This window comes from Stegodyphus dumicola, chromosome X2 (genome assembly GCF_044657685.1).
Source record: "Stegodyphus dumicola isolate Sdum_Otavi_A_Nest chromosome X2, ASM4465768v1".
Lineage (NCBI taxonomy): Eukaryota > Metazoa > Arthropoda > Arachnida > Araneae > Eresidae > Stegodyphus > Stegodyphus dumicola.
This window is the reverse complement of record NC_140781.1, coordinates 33,172,235-33,191,705: the sequence shown is the minus strand read 5'-3', so window position 1 is coordinate 33,191,705 and position 19,471 is coordinate 33,172,235. Positions and strand designations below refer to the sequence as shown.

The following is a 19,471-nucleotide window of genomic DNA, read 5'->3' as shown; positions in this document are numbered from 1 at the left end:
TTAGTTTTTTCTCGTACGGAAATCAAACATTTTTGTTTTTTAATTTTTAAAACTGAGTATAAATTTTTGTTATATGTAACTATACAGACAAGGATACCATAAGATAAAGGTTAGGTTTTCGTAATTTCAACAAAATTAATTTTATTAATTTAAAAATACCATAATATAAATATTTGCGTCATCTAAAGCTCTTTTATTGTACTTGGACGTACATGCCTATGACCAACGGTTGAGAGAATAATTGCTGCTTATAGGCTTTTATGGACATGGTGTATAATAATATATTTGAAAGTATCTTTAAAGTTTGATTATATATAGCGATTTGCTTGTGAATATAAGTAGCAAAACTTTTCGTTACATTCTTACATTTCGTTACATTCTTTCGTTATAAGGTATTTCTCCCACTTTCCTAGCGTGCCTTCGTGGTGTATTGGTTCTGCACGCTGGGCCGGTATTCCAGAGGTCCGTGGTTCGATTCCCAGCGAAGGCGATTGCTAATTTTCATCTTTCTGCTTCCAAAAATATATCTAATGTCTCTACAGTGCTTTGAATTACTTTACAAATGCCTAAGACTAAGACTGGCCTTTTAAAAGATTACGTACATAGTACGCAAACTGCCGAAACTACAATACGTTTCAAAATATCAAGAGGACTAAACCTCTGGCCTTAAAGGCAAACAACAGCTGATTGAAAACTCGCGTGTTATGCAGTGGCAAGGCGACTCACGCTTCCTCCCTCTCTCTCTAACTCTTAGCAAAAAGCCACAACTTAAATACTTGGGCGTTAGCAAGTACAATTTGCATAAACAAGTTAACACATTTAATTCTGGCCGGAAGCGGAAAATAAGAAAAGAGTAAAGTTTTAAAATAAAATAAAACTTAAGATCCTTACTTCGTTACATTGAGGACTTAATTACATTCCTGATTGTATTACATTTATAATTTTATGGTCGGCTTTACGAGTACGGACTTGAAGAAGTACACTGCTGGACATTTGCCAATAACGGATTTCAAATTGCAATACAGTATTGTTATATAACATTAAGCGGTGGTGGAGGCTAAGCAAAATAAATTATTATTGCGACACTGTTCGTACATTAGAATGAAAGACGTTTATTGTTCAAGAGAATATAAAAGGTTTTCAAACATCTAAAAGTAAAAAAAAAAAAAAAAAAGTTTCTCTTGATGCCGTGTACGAAGAAATGGAAAAATGCATATGAATAATAGCCGGCACCTTTGAAAAAGATGCCAGTAGGGAATGTGTCTACCGTGGAGTACGATGCGATGATGAAATGGTCTCCAAGACAATGTTTGTAGTAAATCAATCAAATATCTTAGTATACAAAACGTTTTGTTCCTGACCACTTTTTCTAAAATACTGATATACTTTTATCTTTTTTAAACGAAATGCATGTACAGCTTGGACTTGTCATTTTAAAATGTTTGGTTTGGTTTATTGATTACGGCAAAGCACACGAGGGTTATCTGCCTAAGTGGAGCGATGCCTACGTGGAGGACTTTCTAAGGAAAACTAGCTTGTATACACGTTACACATGGAGGAAAACGCCCATGCAGCCAGCTCGTCCGCCAGGCTTGGAATCCCGGATCGAACTACCAGTGTTCAGCAAATTTACTACTCAGCAGCTGTTCGACCCGTCATTTTAAAACGATAACAAACAATACACTCTAGTCCTTTATTATATTATAAACCCTTCGATCTTGAACTATCATTAATTCGGCAGCCGAAATACTATAGATATCTTTGGTATGCATTTTACCTTTTAACATCTAACTCGACGATTCTATTATTCGGTGAACAGTGTATGAGTGAAATTGTTAATATAGTTCAGTGAAATAATTGAGGAGATAGACAGTATTCAAATTTTATTACTATATTGTTTGCTGTTTGAAGTAAATTAAGTTCTTTTTTATTTACTGTTATTGTGTTGTTCAAAAGTAATAACCTAATATAATAAAAATAATTTTTTATTTAGACCATGTCAGTGACCGGGGGCTGCTGATGTTGTTAGATGTTGGCTTTTCTACAGAAAGTGAAATGTCTGCCGTTATGTTCTTGATCATCTGCAGTAGGAAATAAGTACACGACAAAGTGATCTTAATTCCAAATTTGGATTTTTACTGAGCGTTGAAAGTTTATTAAATAAGGATAACGCTGATAAAGATCTTGAAAAGAATTGTAAAAATTTAGGTGAATTTTATAATACAGATTTTAATGGAACAGAACTCTTACGTCGATGTGATTGAAAGATGTTACTCCGCATATGAACAAAATGAACTTAAAATTCCATTAAAGCTTCTTACCTCCATAATTTCGCATGGCGGTATTCTTCCAAACCTGAGAGTCGCAGTTCAAATACTCCTTACTATTTCAGTATCAATAGCTAGTTGCGAAGGTTCGTTCAGCAAGTTAAAATTAATTTTGACATATCTACGATCAACGATGAGAGAAGATCGCATAAGTGACCTGGCATTTTTAAGTGTGGAAAGAGAAGAATTTGAAATGATCGACCTTTAATGAAGTAATTGATAAATTTGCTTCATCAAAAGCAAGAAATATATATATTAATTAATTGTATCAATATATCTAGTTACCGTATTTTCCGCGCATCTATAATTTCAACCTACATCTTTTAATTGTTAGGTATATTCGCCGTATATTAGCGCACCCAATTCTTCACGAAGAAACCTAAAAGATACATGTAAAATGCTCTTATTTTTGGAAGTAACTTATTCGAACATTTGTCCTAGCCTTTCGAACAATGGTAAACCGCACTGACAAGCGATAAGGGGAACAATATGTGTCTGCGTTAAATGCTTGAGGGAGTAAATACTCCGGCAAAGAGGGTGGCTTGTATTCAATGCAAGTATCCAAAAGAATGCTATTTTACAGCATTCTCAACCTGATTAAATTCGTGGAATAAGGTGTGTGTGTGATTATGGCAAAGCATCAAGGGCTATCTGCCTAAGGGCAGGAATGCCTTCGTGGAGGACTTTCTAAGGGAACTGGCTCGTATACACGTTACACATGGGGGGGGGAACCACGAAAACGCCCATGCAGCCAGCCCGTTCGCGGGATTCGAAACTCGGACCGAACTACCAGTGTTCAGCGACTTTACCGCTCGGCCGCTGGTGGGCCGTGGAATAAGGAGTTAGATGTTTTCTCTTTCTGTAGTCATTTGAAGCCGTGATTTTGAAGTGAAAATCGAAGGCTTTAGTAAATTGCATTTTCTTTAGTTGAAAGACAGTTGATCTAATGCTTCTTTTAGTAGTAAATATGGCTCCCGCAAAAAGAAACAAACACAGTGCTGATTTCAAATGCAAATCCATTCATTTTATGAAAGAAACTGGAAATCGTGCCAATGATGTTTGGTATTGGTGAAAGATGTAACGGATAATGATTACTTATTTATAGATCAAAATAACAACGATGGTGAAGATGAAACAAAATTCGATGATGCGCCTGAAGATATAACGGAAGACGAACATGACGAAATGTTCATGTTATCCGATACTCAAAATGTTTAATTTCATAACGTATGCCATTTCTTTTATATAAGCAGCAGTTTGGGTGCATGTAAAAATTATAATTTTTTATTTTTAAGCTATCTTTTATCCGGCGTATAACGCGATCCCGTAAATTTCGGTATTAAAAGTGCGCGTTATACGCCGGAATAATACGGTATATGTAGTGCCTTTTCCCATTGTTTAAAAACAGTTTTTTAAAACAATTATATAAATATGTAAGATAAATAATATCTTTTTAACTAACTCTACGTGACCAGATGTCCGCTATTCCACTGACAGACACGTTTGCGAATCCAGTCCTAGTTTTCTTTTTTTTTTTTTAACTAGATTTTTTTCCTTCAAATTTAAAGCCTAACCTGAGCCTGTGTCCCTATTTATCCCGAAGAACAGTATTTTGTAGAAGAGTAGCTAAGTAGTGACTATTCGTAATATGTTTTAGAATATTTTAAGGTAGGTACTGCATTCTGTCATTATATTTTTATTATTTTTTTACTATATTTTTGGGGTGGGGGGGTGACGAAAAGTTGTGTCGCGGAAGCCAGTTATGCTCGCTACGCCACTGCATGAAACTTCCTGCCAATATGCAACATGAATGAGAGTCACTTACTCCCCTAGAGTCCTTAAGGAAAGTAATCCTCCTAAAGCAGACAGCTTTACATGCTTTGCCATAATCAACTATCTAATGAGCCTTAACGACTTTAATTCAGAGACTTATTACAAGGTTACATTACTAATAAAATTTACCACTGGTTTACCGAGATTTGGAGAATTAAGGGCTCCTAATGTAGTGATGCGACATAAATGCATTTCTCATTTATACATCATCTGTCTTGATTCATATTAAAATAATATTTTCATTTAATAACGCATAGCTTTTGCTATACGTCGCTTTCCCCAATATTTATCGACATTTCTTTTTGTAGCTTAAATGGGAGTTTCAGGAAAAGTTCCCTCCCAGCCCCCTGCAGCATTTGTAAGTATACATCGGAGGGGGCGGGAACTGAACAGCCAAAGAAGTCTGTTGACTGTACAGGTAAAAAAAAAACCATTTCAAGGAAGCTGTGTATCCACAATAATATATTTCCGACGTTGAGGCATTCTGCTTAAGTTTTCCACATGGTGCAATGGATCAAATATCCGTTTGAATGGGCACATGATAATTGAGAAGTTGAAGGAAATGACACTCTTATTGAGCGCTTATTTCTTAGACGGGTGATTAAAAACCGAAACTACGCCATAAAATGTCATGTCATTAGTAGGGAATTAAATGTTAGCTGAATATCTCAAAAACTTCAAGAATTTATGATATGAAATAAAGAGATTTTCTAAAGGACATTTTCTTATATTTTTTAATTTGATCTCGGCTTTTACCTGAACACAGATAACAGGAAATTCACAGAAATCAAAATCAAACCTTGGCATTATTACACGAAGCGGATGATAAAAAGTAGATAATGGAAGACATTTTCATGAAAAAAAAAAAAACAAAAAAACTCAAGAATACGAAGAGCTATAATACAAATCCGTAACTTCTCATTAAAGAAACTGCCATCCATCCGTACATAATTAAATTTAAAACATCTTAAAAGCACATACATGCTACAAAAATGAATTTCTTTCTATCAATAGCGGATTTTTAAATTAAGAATTAGTCGACAAAGTTGATAGCAAAAGAGAGTACAGATAGGAAATAACTATCACGAAATATGTAAACTGATTATTATGTACAAACCAAGAACAGATTGAAAAGATATCCAGATATATGGAATGTAGAAGAAAAGAAGAAATAATGCAAACTTCTTTTCAAGATGTAGCACAACACATTGACACATTAAAAAATGCCTTTGTGACAAAACTTAGGAACTTTTCAAGACCTTACTATGCTTAAATTTAGGTTAAAAATAAAATGGCATGCACCTTAAAATCTACATCTGTGCCATAAACTCTTTGACAAAAGTATTATTCAGATAAGTAATCGAAATAAAAGTATAACCATACTATTTTCATGTTAGTCTTACACTTTTTAAAATGAAATAATTTGAATTCCTATAATATTTTCAAACAAACCTACAGAAAATGATGAAATTAAACTTTTAAAATTGCATAATATTTGCAATAAAATTCTTCAGATATTTTATATCTATTACATATATTACACGTTAAGCAAAAATTTGTTGTTTTTTAACAATCCCAAGAGAAGCGCATAACACTGCTTTTCTGTAGATTGTGGCACTTGAAAGCTTTGCAAAAAATATTGCAAGTGTTAATTTATACTCAATGTCTTATTAATCCAGTTTTCATAGCGATGGATTTGTGTTCTAGGATAAAAATCAAGTTCAAGAGTTCTTTACAATATTTTATAAAAAAAAAAAAAAAAAAAAAAAAAGATCAGGAATGTAGTATTTTATTTTTATTTTAACACTGTTGCCTTTAAAAGCATTTACTGGTGTCGCATACTACATTGGCTGAGGGTACTTAGAATTTTTGAGATTCTCACATCTAACGTAAGGCCAATTCTTATAATTCTTAAGCTGTTTTGCATGTAACTTGGCTAATGAACCTGAAGGTTTCATGTTGATTGTGGCACATTCAATTTCGATGTGATTCTCTAGTTTGCTAAAAACCTCAAATGCTGCTGAATAAATTTTCCTTGAACTCCTGAACATATATGATGTAAATATTTTTAAAATGTTTCTCAAAATTTAATTTAGAATAAATTTTACTTCTAAAACAGGACCTGTTAACATTTTTGTATTTTCAAAAAAAGATGCTTGGGAATTCTCTATGACAGATGTTCATAACAGTCAGGGAGTTTTTTTTCCACATTCAGCAGTTTTGATGAAATGCTTGAAAGACCAAAAACATGCTGTTATGAATTTTGTATCTAAATAAATAATTTTAGAGAAATTTTGTAACTTTTTTTATATAACACAACATGAAAATCTAAAGAGATGATGCTTTGCCAGAAAATAAGAATACAGGGACAAAGCTATTTAACAATGAGTAAATGGCTATATCCCTAGATTGGCAAGATATCGCTATTTTTTATCCAGTCTCTGCAATTGAAGGAATGTAATCGATTTGTGTTAATGTTCTTACTAGTTTAAAGTGTAACTATCGATTATACTTGTTGATACTGTGAACAGCTGTAAGACTATATTTGTACAAAAATTCTAGAACAGTTAAGTGATTTTTTGGCAAAATAAATTTTATTATGGTATCTTGGTTCAGAGTGCATTCAATCTATTACAAACCATATGCATGCTACAATACAAAGGCCTATTAGATGTCGTTAACGAATGTTAAATGAGCATAGTTTTTTATTATTATTTGAAGTAAAATATACAGGGCTTTTGTAAACGGTTTCAACAAAATAAAAGGTCACAGTACCCATCAAAACAAACATTTATGATGGAACTTAGAGCACCATTCTACTAACTCAGTGTCGGAAAAGAATAATTTTGAAGCACATCCAACAAGCCTCAGTCCTGCTGAAGATGAAGCAAATCTTTAAAACATCACTGTATTTTCCACATGAAAATTTCAAATGAAAAGAAGCACCATCGACAGTCGCAGCTGATTTGGTCAAAGCTCAACAGAAAGCGAACCAAAACGCAATGTTTAAATGCATCCAATTATTAAAAGAGGATGCATAGTCAAAATAAACTAGATATATATCATGGAAGATTACATGTAGAAAGAATATGTAGGTATTCATCTGCTTCCCATTTCCCTCTCAAATGCATAAATTTTGGTCAAGCGAATGGAAGGGTACATGAAGCACAATGGTTGTAATGCAAGTGATGTCCTATGCATCATTAGCATATACCAGTCTACCTTTGACACTATTAACAGACAGCACAAAACTGGCTTGTTCACTACCAGAAAGAGATAGGATGTAAGCAGTGTGCAGATGCTGGAAACCGAAAATCATATTTTGGATACTTGAATCAGCTCTTTTGATAAGGATGGGAGGAGGCATCACACACTGGCATTTGTCACAATATGGTGTTCAATGTTATATACACTCATGCATCCCTTTCAAACACTGAATATCTAATCTTTAAAAACCAGATAAATATCCCCACCATGTAAAGTTTGAGAGATGGGTGCTGCAAATAACAAATACTAAAATGAAATTTTCTGCTTTGGTGTTACTCAATTATGAGGTCTCATTTACTTGGGAAGGCATTTTCAACAATTGCAATAAGCATTTCTAGCCTGAAAGCAATCCCCATGCACTAGCAAACATTAGCAAATTTAATGTAAACATATTGGTAAATATGCTTATTGACTGCCTAAGTGAGCTAACCTATTTCCAGAACTAATTTCTTCAACATACCATGTCTTCCTGAAATAAGCATTTTCCAGTTTTTAAAGTGTTTCACTCATTAAATGGAGCAATATGCAGTGTACTCGTATCTATGATGATTCCCCCCAACACACTTTTCAAAGGCAGTTTGCCACTTCCTAAATGGGAGATTAGACATAACTGATTTCTGAAGGTCAATCAACAAAATATTAGTGTATGAGATATCAGTGGATGTCATGGAAGATCTCATCATGAGAATCATTGGCAGGAGATGAGATAGACATCACCAAGAATCTAACAAGATGCACCAATCTTTCATTCACCAGTATGAGCTATGTAAACCACTGAGTATTTTACTATCTAAAAGAGACACTGCACTTTATTTCATTTCACTTCACTTTTGATAATCCAACTTGGGCATTTAACTTTACTTTCATGTGTCTCAGTTTAATATTGTATTTGTAAATATTCTTCTTGATGATCTCCTCTTGTTAAAACAGCTTGCAAATATCCTGTATGTAATGAAATAAACATAATTCCAGCAACATTCAATTTTTGATGCATATTCCAAAGTAATGTAGTTGAATATCGAGAATTTTTAAACAGTATTTGATAAATTAACAATTAAACATACTTGTGGACTTGATTCCAGCTACTTAATCTGTACAAATTCACGCTTCCCTGTAGTCCCTTAAAAATACCTTTTTATGTAATGATACTGTTTATATACAGCAGTCTCTCGGAGATCTGGAGAATGTATTTCAGTGTTTTTTACATTTGTCCGTGGTCAGTTGGGTAATTATGGAAACGAGAGAGCTGATTGGCTTACTAAGAATGAAACTAAAAATGATATCAATGTTGATGTAAATATTCCAAAACATCATTCAAAGTTAAAATCATTGACAAGTGGAACTGTGATTATATCTCTTCTGATAAGGGATCTGTTATAAAAACATTCTTCCCAACTATTTTTGAAAGACCAAAAAGTAAGGATTTGTTGCTCAATTTTAAAGTTATACAATTTTTGTCCGGACATGGTAAGTTTAATGTTTATCTTAAATGGCTTAAGCTGACGTCTTCCAGTTTGTGTTATTGGAATCTTAGTGTTCAGCAAAGCGTTTTCCACCTGCTTTTTGACTGCCCATTGCTTGATAAAGCAAGAAATGTATTGAAATGCAGATTAAAATTAATTGGAATTCATTGGCCGTCGAAATGTTACGATTTTGTCTCTTCAGCTTCGACCTACCAAGCTTTCAAAGATTTTGTTGACTTATTTTTAAGCATTGTAAATGATTTCTTTATACATTTTTATAATTTTGTATTTACTTTTTTTTCTTTGTGTATGATTTCATTGCATTATTGAAAATTGATGTTATTTCTTATAATTTTGCCTTTTTTACTTACAATTTGTAAGTCCTGTGTGATACTTTGTGGTGCATGAGGATTTCTTTTTCTTTAAAGAAAAAAAATACTTGTCAAATTAATAATTAATATTTGTTTAAAAAGCATCCCAACACCCTTATGGGATGATTTAAAGAAAATGTACGTATTTCACATTCAAAAGTGAAAATGAAAAAACTTGAAAAATTCACACCAAATCAGGCAACATTCTAACATTTTACTATGCAATGTTAAAAACTTATCCCATAAGTGTAAACACCAACTAGTAGAAATATTGAGCAAATTTGAACAAACAAAATCAGAATTTAAAGTTTAATCAGAAAGACAAATAATGGTAACATTCAATGATTCATATAATGAATTGCAGAATGAATAAGGAAAATTAAAAGTCGAGCCTCATTAGATATCACATATTAGTAATTATACACAAACATGACTATTTTAAAATTCAATAGATTCATTCAAGGAGTAGATTTCATTGCATATTTTATCACGTGTATATTAATAACAGATGTGCTTCAAACATGATTAGCACTTTAGGAATCAATCTTGCATAGATATAGATAACTGCTCATGAAATTGTAATGATTATATATACACATTCACATTAAAAATATATTTCATATAAAAAATTATTGAACAAAAAAATTATATTTAACACAAACAAATGAAACACACATTGGAATTTTTAATTAGCTTTCTTTTTGCAAATTATATTAGGCCAGACCTGGTCTTTGTGTAAAAAATGAGTGATGAAAAATTAAATAAAAATGAAATCGTGAACTTTCCAATCAAAAGGTTTAAAGATACAATACTGTAAAGCGAAGTATTTATGATACTAATTTTCTAACAGTATATGCACAGCATATGAAATGTGTTAATGTTCAATAGAATGATCAAGCTGAACTTAGAATACAGGCAGTAATTTCATGAAGAGGCTTTGCATATACATACACATCTATAAGCACAAATCACACGAACATCTATAAGCATAAAAACACATGGACATACACATTCCTATCCCTGCCTATGAAACAAGCACAAAAATTAATGTTTTCACAGTGTGTGTTAAAAATTGTGATAAAACAGCATATGATGTGTAGAAATTGTATATTTTATAATATAGGAAGCAAAAGCAAAAAATATACCTAATGTTATAAATTAGTGTAAAAGCAGTTAAAATAGAAAAATATAATGTAAAAAACAAATCACATTGGGACAAGTGTCGTGAAATTCATACAAGAAGAATATAGATCAAATAATAAAAGTTCATCAGAAAGACAATTCATGTGAGCATAAAAAGATCTTTACATATAACCTGCAAATAGACTATATAAGATTCTTGTAGCAAAATACTAGATTTTTTTCCTTGTAAAAGTAATAAAGTGTTTTAGCCATTTCATACCATCATTTGTAAAAAAGAGAGTGATATAACATGGACAGTTATTAGCAAATATAATTGTAAAATGTATAAAAACAATGTTCAAAATAGACAATGAGCAAAACTTTACAGAAATAGTATTAAAAACAAAACTTAAAAGAATCATTTTTATAACAATAGGAACTTTAAAAAGAAAAAATGAAAAATATACAAGCTTCCATTTAATATCCACAATAAAAAATTAAGCAAAAAATGTAATAAGCTTTCCATTAATATATCATTCTCCAGCTACTAAGATGAGTATATACATGCTGAAAATATCACAGAATACAATTAAAGCTTTGAGGTTTTACAAAATAAGCTGCTTGGGTACAAAATTCAGTCCTAAGGATAGGACTACATAAGTAACAGTTCTTCAATTAGCAATATAAACATGAAAATTTTCATAAAAAAGCAATTAAAATAAAGATTCAGCAGTACAATAAAGGCTTAAAAAGAATTTAAAAAAAGGTAGCAAAATGCAAAATTCATTAGCAAATATCTAATGTCTACTGTGCCACCGACTCTTCTTGGGCTTTGATTTCACTCTCATCACTGATAAGTTTTTCTGGTTTATCTTCAGGTTCCAACTCTTTCATTTCTTCATTTTCAGAAGTTGATCTTATCTTTTCTTCATTACCTTCAGTTTCGTTTTTTTCAGCTTGTTCTGTTTTTTCCTCACCTGAAAAATAATTAGACAATCACATAACAGAAGCTTATTGTTTGATTTCAAAAGCAGCTAATTAAGAGTTAAACAGCTGCATGTATACATAATTAAAAACCACCAAGATTCCATAAATCTAAGTGCCCTATTAAACACCTTACTATCCTTTAAAACTAACATTACATTGGAGGTATGCATTATTATAACAAACAACTTTATTGTTAAAATGCATTCACATTTTATTATTTACATCATGAAAGAATTGCCAGTCGTGGAAAAGTACAAAGCCACAAGATAAAACATCCACAGAACTCCAGTTTTATCGTTGACACTTACCCTTCCCCGTCCTCTTCAACATCTTTTAAAACATTATTTGTTTATCCTTATATGTTTTCGCAGTTACCCTTGTATGTTTTTGCAGTTATCGCTTTTCTGGAAATTTTTCTTTTAAACTTTTTCCTACTGTTGCCATTAACCATTTTCAGAAATCTGTCTTGCTGCAACCAAGCATTTGAAAGCTGCTGTGTTACAAAAATAATATATCAAATTAGAGAAAGTTTTCCCACCTATGCAGATTATGAGAAGTATTGATTAATATTCTTGGTTTGGTTTATGTGATTATAGCAAAGCCTCAAGGGCCATCTGCCTAAGGGGAGGGATGACTTCGTGGAGGACTTCTTAATGGAAGCTAGCTCGTATACATGTTACACATGGGCAAAACTACGAAAATGCCCATGCAGCCAGCCCATTTGCAGGATTTGGACCAAACTACCGGTGTCCAGAGACTTAACCACTCGACTATTGGTGTACCTGATTAATATTTTTATTATCAAAAGGAAATCTTATTCACAGAATCTTGCATTTGTTACTTAATGCATTTTTACATGATTACCTGATTATGATTCTAAATTAATAAAACCTCATGAGAATATTAGTAACGTATTTACTGTTCATACACATTTCTTTAAATGGAAATTATGGATTTTTAAGAACATTAGCTGAATAAATTCAATTGTTTATGAAGTTGCCCTCTCTTGTAATATTATTTTAAGCATAAAACAAAAGCATATACAGTCAAAAGTCTTTAATCCAGACTCGTCGGGAGTTCGGCGATTCTGGATTATCGATTTTTCCGGATTATAGATCATCAGTTTAAATCTGGTAAGATGGCATGCAGAAATTATAAACTTAAAAATATGAAACCGTAATTTATGAGATAAAGAACAATTATGATCTAAAGGGTATCAAAATTTACAAAAAAAAAAAAAGCTCAATATTTATTTGTTTACTTTCTTCGCTATCGGAAGCGAATTATAATGACGAGGAATTTGATTTAAATCATATCAAAGACGGAGCACATCGAGATGAAATACTACATTTAGCAAGGAATTATAAGCCAAATAAAATAAAAACATCTGCCCTGAAGATAAAGATAGTGCTGACAGATCAACTTCCAATTCATTGCGCACCGTGGCGTCCCCACCCGGCAGAGCAGCATGAAATTGATAAACACATTTCGGAATGGTTAGATAAACAAAGGATATGCCTTTATCCATTTTTTGCAGCAATTCCACTTTTTGTTTAATGGACTTCGAAACATAATTTCACTTTTTAGATTCTTTACATATTAGTAAATATATATCCGAAATTCTATTTGACATAATCGAAAGTTCTAGCTTACTTATATAAAATTGCTCCAACAGCCTGCAAAAAAATAATAAGCCGGATCCAATTCGAAAATTAAGGAACAACGCACTCTGCAACATTAACTGAATTAGATAATTTTAGCTTAGCTTATACCGTCCGTTATACATTAAACGCGCATGCGTAAATGTAACTGGCATGCGCACAAGCATATTCGTAGCCGTAAAGGTTTTGCGTCAACACGACGCATGCGCAGAAAGTTTGTAGCTTTGAGGTCCGGATTATAGATCATTCCGGATTATGGGTGTCCGAATTAACGACTTTTGACTGTACTAGGCATCATTATTAAATATTATCTATTATTTAACACAAAACAAGTTTGAATATAAAACTCCTTGTAAGTTTAACAAGTTAACACTGAATTGCAAACATTTTTTTGAAAACATTAGTAGTATACATAAGTATACTTACAATACATAAGTGGGAAAAATTAAGAGACTTAAAAAAATGCTTAATTCTCTTAAGTCTAATAAAAGGTGGCTGGTTGGTTAGTTGGTCAGTCATGGTAAATATTTGAATTCACTCATCCTTACACTGAAAAGTGCAAATTTTTGGCATCCATTTTTTCTCCATAAGTGGAAAGATCAGCAACGAGGTACTTCAAATTCTAATTTATTGTACAAGTACTTTCTTTTCAAATTTTGCTATAGACACCCTTGCCACCTTTTAAATTGTGAGTATAGTATTTTCTAATTATGTCCCATATTTTAACAGTTGAATCGGAACCACGAGTTGCCAGCAATGTTGTAGTTGAATCAAAGGCCATCCAAGAGACAGGACCAGTGTGCAAAGACTTCCATGTCTTTTGAATATGCTTTGCTGATAAAAGCCAGTGCCTCATGATCGCATTCTGAGCAGCTGTTATAAGTGTTTCATCATCTTCAACAAGCAAGAATGCTGAAATTTCTTCTCCCTCAAAATTTTCAATCGCATCAGTAGTTTTGCCACCATCAATCTGAAATTGTTTCAGTTTTCCTCGTAAACTGCACTTTCCCACCAATATAAAATGCTTCAAACTTCATAAAAAACATCAAAACATTCTTCATAATTAACTCTTTTTCGGCATTTTAAATTACAAATGACAAACACTGCTTTCAAAATTTGTCCCGGTATCTCCTTTCCTCCACACAAGGCCGCTAATATTGTACAAGTACTGAATTTTCTAGCATATAACACTCACTGGTTTATAATGCCCGTCTATAATTTCAACCTACATTTTTAGGTATATTCGCTGTATAATGCATACCCTATTCTTCACGAAGAAACCTAAAAGATACACGTGCAGAATTCTTATCTTTTGAGGTTACTTATCTGAAGATTTGTCCTAGTCTTTTGAACAATGGAGTACCAAATTGACAAATGATAAAGGGAACAATATGTGTGTGGGTTAAATATTTGCAGGTGTAAATATTTCTGCAAATAGGGTGGATTGTATTCAATGCAGTCGCCAAAAGAATGATATAAGGTTTTGAGGAAGGGAGATATAATTTGTAATAACAATGTACCTCCAACCTGAACGAGTTCATGGAATTAGGAATCAGATTTTTTCTCTTTCTATAGTTATTTGAAGTTGATTTTGAAATAAAAATTGAAGGCTTTAGTAAATCACATTTTCTTTAGTTGAAATACAATTGATTTAGTGTTCCTTTTAGTAGTATATGCGACTCCCTCGAAAAGCAACACAGGGCTGGTTCAAAATGCAAAGACAGTTATTTTGGGAAAGAAAATGGAAATCTTATTGTAGAAAAGATGTTTGGTGTTTGTGAAAGCTTCATAATGTAAGTGGAAGATATATGAAATCACAATTAATATGACAAAGACTAAACGTGCTTTGTGTAAAGAAAATTGGCTTTCTTAGAAGAATTTGTTGCAAGCTAGGTCCTAGAAAAGCCCCAGAATGGATTAATTGCAACAAAAAACAATGTAGAAAAGCCAAAGCAACAAGGATTTATTTGCTTTAAAGTGGGCCAAAAGAACACAAATGAGAACTTTAAAGCAACATTGACTGTGTAATAAATTTACGTCATGGAATAACTTAGTTCTGTGAGAAAAACAAAAATTTTATAAAGACTTCAGAAAGATTTTTGATAATAAATAGATTACTTTCCAAAATTACATTATTGACCTTCAAAAGCAAAAAACGTTACTGTCACATATTGGAAACTCTAGTACTGTTTGATATGATAAGAAATACAAGAATTGATGTGAAAGGAACAAAAAATGGTTCACATAAAAAACAGGTCATGAAAAATATCACTTCATTAGTGCCTTCCTGCTTAATGGATGGTTCAAAATTAAAACCCATGGTTATTTTTAAAAGAAGATGCCAAACTAATTTTCCAAATGGTATTTTCATTGATGTACATGCGAAATGATGGATGGATTAAAACATGAAATTGTAGGCAAGAAATGTTTGGCAAAAGTGTTCTTTTGCCCTAACGAATCCAAAAAGGTCTTAGTCTAGGGAATGTTCAGATCCCATCTAATGGATAATATGAAGAAATTATTGAAAGTGTCATACAGACATGGCAGTTATTCGAAGTGGATTAACAGCATTAGTTAAGCCTTAGATATGTGTATTAATAAACCACAGAAAGTTAAAATGACAGTGGAATGGGTGGATGTTAGAAGGTGAAAAAACCATTATTTAACACAAAACAAGTTTGAATATAAAACTCCTTGTAAGTTAACACTGAATTGCAAACATTTTTTTTTTTGAAAACATTAATAGTATACATAAGTATATTTACAATACATAAGTGGGAAAAATTAAGAGACTTAAAAAAATGCTTAATTCTCTTAAGTCTAATAAAAGGTGGCTCGTTGGTTAGTTAGTTAGTCATGGTAAATATTAGAATTCACCCATCCTTACACTGAAAAGTGCAAATTTTTGGCACCCATTTTTTCTGCATAAGTGGAAAGATCAGCAACGAGGTACTTCAAATTCTAATTTATTTTACAAGTACTTTCTTCTCAAATTTTGCTATAGACACCCTTGCCACCTTTTAAATTGTGAGTATAGTATTTTCTAATTATGTCCCATATTTTAACAGTTGAATCGGAACCACGAGTTGCCAGCAATGTTGTAGTTGAATCAAAGGCCATCCAAGAGACAGGACCAGTGTGCAAAGACTTCCATGTCTTTTGAATATGCTTTGCTGATAAAAGCCAGTACCTCATTATCCCATTCTGAGCAGCTGTTACAAGTGTTTCATCATCTTCAGCAAGCAAAAATGCTGAAATTTCTTCTCCCTCAAAATTTTCAATCCTAATGAATGTTAATGTATATGCGTACCATGCTACACTAGTGACCAATTATCCTGAGAGTGAAGGAATGCAGCAGATAGAAGTACTTTACATCTTCTCCAGATTTTAATATAGAATATGTATGGAATGCACTAGCATATTTGCCAAACTATGACACTCAAAAATCGGATTTTTAAGAAACCATGAGATTTTTCTCAATGACAAATATATTTCTTAATAATAACTTTATTAATAACTTCTAAATTAACTATTAGTATTTAACCATCATAAATAGTTAATTACTATCAGACATTTCAATTATTACTATCAGCAATCAATAGTTAATTACTATCAGCAATTAATTCTTAGATATAAACAGTACAAAAATGGATGTAAAAGCAGTATTTGCATCTTTTTTTTTTTTAAAAAAAACTTTAAATCAGTTTTCAGGCAAATGTTATGAACAGTGGCGGCTTTTGCTTTCATTAAGAACCTTCAATCCTACCTGATTTTATAACTTTATCCAAGTTTTCTAATTGTAAATTGCAAAATTGTGACTGCAATTTATCAGTTGCAACAAAGTCTCATGACTAAATGAAGTAAAACTGGATCTATTAAAAAACATTTGCAATTTTAGCATGTAAAATGACTTCATCGTTGACTGGAAATTTATGCATTATGTAATCACATACTCAGCAGAAGTAGCTTCTAATGTGGAAATAAAACTTAAGTCTTCCTCCTGAAAGTTCTACTTTATTAGTTGCAGCTTCTATCACCAAATCTTCATCTTTCTTCCGATTTTTTATTTCACCATAAATCATATCATATACAGAATTAGATAACAAAACAAAGATTGGTTTTGCAAACTTTGATAAAATGTCTTTAAACAGATCATACATCATTGATTATAAAACATGAATTAATGCATTCTGCTTTGAAGAATTGTGTTAAGAGCATTGAATGATGGCAAAATGAATTGTACAAAAAAGAAAAAGCAAAGACAAAAACATTAGTTTCTCGCAAGATAACCTTACAGCAATTTGAAATAATATCCCTTGTTGAGAAATTTTTTTTTACTACTTTCAGAAAAATACGTATCAGCTCTACACTTATAGTTTGTAGTATTATTTTGAGAACTGCCCGTTAAATTGCACATTGTTCAAGAAATTATTTTTCTCAAACCTATTTTTAACAGTGGAAGTAACTACATCTCCATTTACTTCAGGTATTTTATAACCTTCAATAGAGCCACTTAACTCGAGACATATTTACTTCGTTAAAAAATGCAAGAAGTGGGTTTCATTGGTCGAAGATTCTAGATAAACATTTCTTTACAGATAGCCAGCAAGTATATATGTTTCAAAATTAAATTTTCATTTTAGTGTTATGCAGCTATTGAAATTGCTTCAATTTTTCATTCTTTTTTTAGATCTTTCAGGATAATAAATATCGTCATGTTCATCCTCACTTACTGGTAAAGAAGCTACCCTTTTTTCAACTGCTAAATTTAAGGAGGTGACGGGTATGCCTTATAATCTACAAATTGAACTTTCTTTCAAGATGACTGCAACACCAAAGCCTACCATTACTTGTGATAATCAGCACCAAATACCCAAACAATTATCTGGGGAAGTTTCATTTTCTTTCAAAGTTTTAATAATTAGCTCTGCTATATTAAAGCCAGTCAAATGTCCTAAAGTAGGGGCAGAAAGTAAACTACACTTAATTTCTGAAGACACTGGATTAAAAAAGAAACAAATGGATCCAATTTTGAATTGGGATTATTGCTTTCATTTATAGAGAGGCAGAATGGAACTGTTTTAATACAATCAATAATTGAATATTTATTTTTCATACCCATTTCTTTAACAACTGCAACCACTTTGGTCCTTGCAAGCGAGTATTTCTTGGTGATTTCACTATCAAGAAACTTTTTCTAAATAAAGCTGCAGCACGATATAAAGTATTCAGTGGCAGTTTATGCTCCAGTAAAAAGGCAGAGAACAGGCATTCTCCATTACTAACACTTTTAGGTCCTCAGTTTCCGATATTAAGAAAAAATAAGTTCTTCCCCTTCTTTTCAACAAAAACATCTATTAATACTATGAAATACTTATGCCATTTTAACCTGAAATTTTCCTGGATATTTTCATTTATTTTATTCCTGAATTACTTTTCTAAATTCATTTACCTCAACAAAGAAATCAATGTTCTTACAAGTTTCTGAACCATCTTTAACGGTAGAGGTGGGCAAATACTTTTACACCCCGAGCCAAAAAGGCCCTTTAGTGTATCATATGCATAAGCCCGTAATAATCTCCGTGGCACCCCGAGCTTTTGTTAATCACAGGAAAGAAAAACAACCCTCCCTGGTAGAAATAAAAAAAATTAAACAAATATGCTGAAAACAAGATCTGTCTACTAGTCAAATAATCAACACATGTACTGTTTTTTTTTCAAATAAAAATTTAAAGGTGAAATATTCTTTTCCAAGCTCTAATTTCTGATCAGTCCTTACCATATTTTATTATTTAATTTTTAAATTATAGCTGCTAAAAATGATACGACTATTCTTTGGCAGTTTGTATTTAAATTCCTGGCACAAACATCTTAGGTTATCAGCACCAAATCAACGGCTGAAATGAAACAGATTTGATAATTTTCTGTAATTCAGTTATCCAAGAAGTAATGGAGAATGAAGAATAAAATGGCAGGATAATTTATAAAGCAACATGTAAAATAAAAACTAAGAAAAAAATGAAGTAATCTCTACTGCAATCAACACAGATCTTGTCTCAGATTACAAAAATAAGACTAACACCGACAGCACTGTGGAAAACATACCAACAATGGCAGGGGAAAACTATAGAAAAATAAAAGCAACTAAGGAAATGCACAGATTAAAATGTTAAAATATTGCATGTATCCAGCTACAATAGTTTAGGCTTGATAAAACAAGAATAAAAACTGATTACAGTTTATAGTAAAAATAGTAAGTTTTAAAAACTGGAATAATTCATTAAAAGGTCATTTTCCTATTAAATTTTTAAAATCCAGAGTGAAACTATAAAAATGCTCTAGGCAAAAATATTTAACAGAATGGCATTTCAATAAAATATAGCGAATTATCAGAATTCCATAGCAATTTACACAAAGTGCATTGCTTGCCTCTCGGAAGA

The 19,471-nt window shown here is 32.0% G+C and overlaps 1 protein-coding gene across 2 annotated transcripts in view; it reads right to left on the bottom strand.

Annotated features, from left to right (window-relative positions):
* Window positions 1-9,556: 9,556 nt before the first annotated feature.
* The window catches only part of LOC118187585 (uncharacterized), a 64,860-nt gene continuing 54,945 nt past the window's right edge, over window positions 9,557-19,471 (bottom strand). For both annotated transcript variants that reach the window (XM_085809473.1, XM_035357835.2), the window contains exon 9: window positions 9,557-11,360. In XM_085809473.1, the coding sequence (XP_085665599.1) occupies window positions 11,188-11,360 (173 nt within the window). In that variant the 3' untranslated portion in view covers window positions 9,557-11,187. The remainder of the gene's footprint in view (window positions 11,361-19,471) is intronic.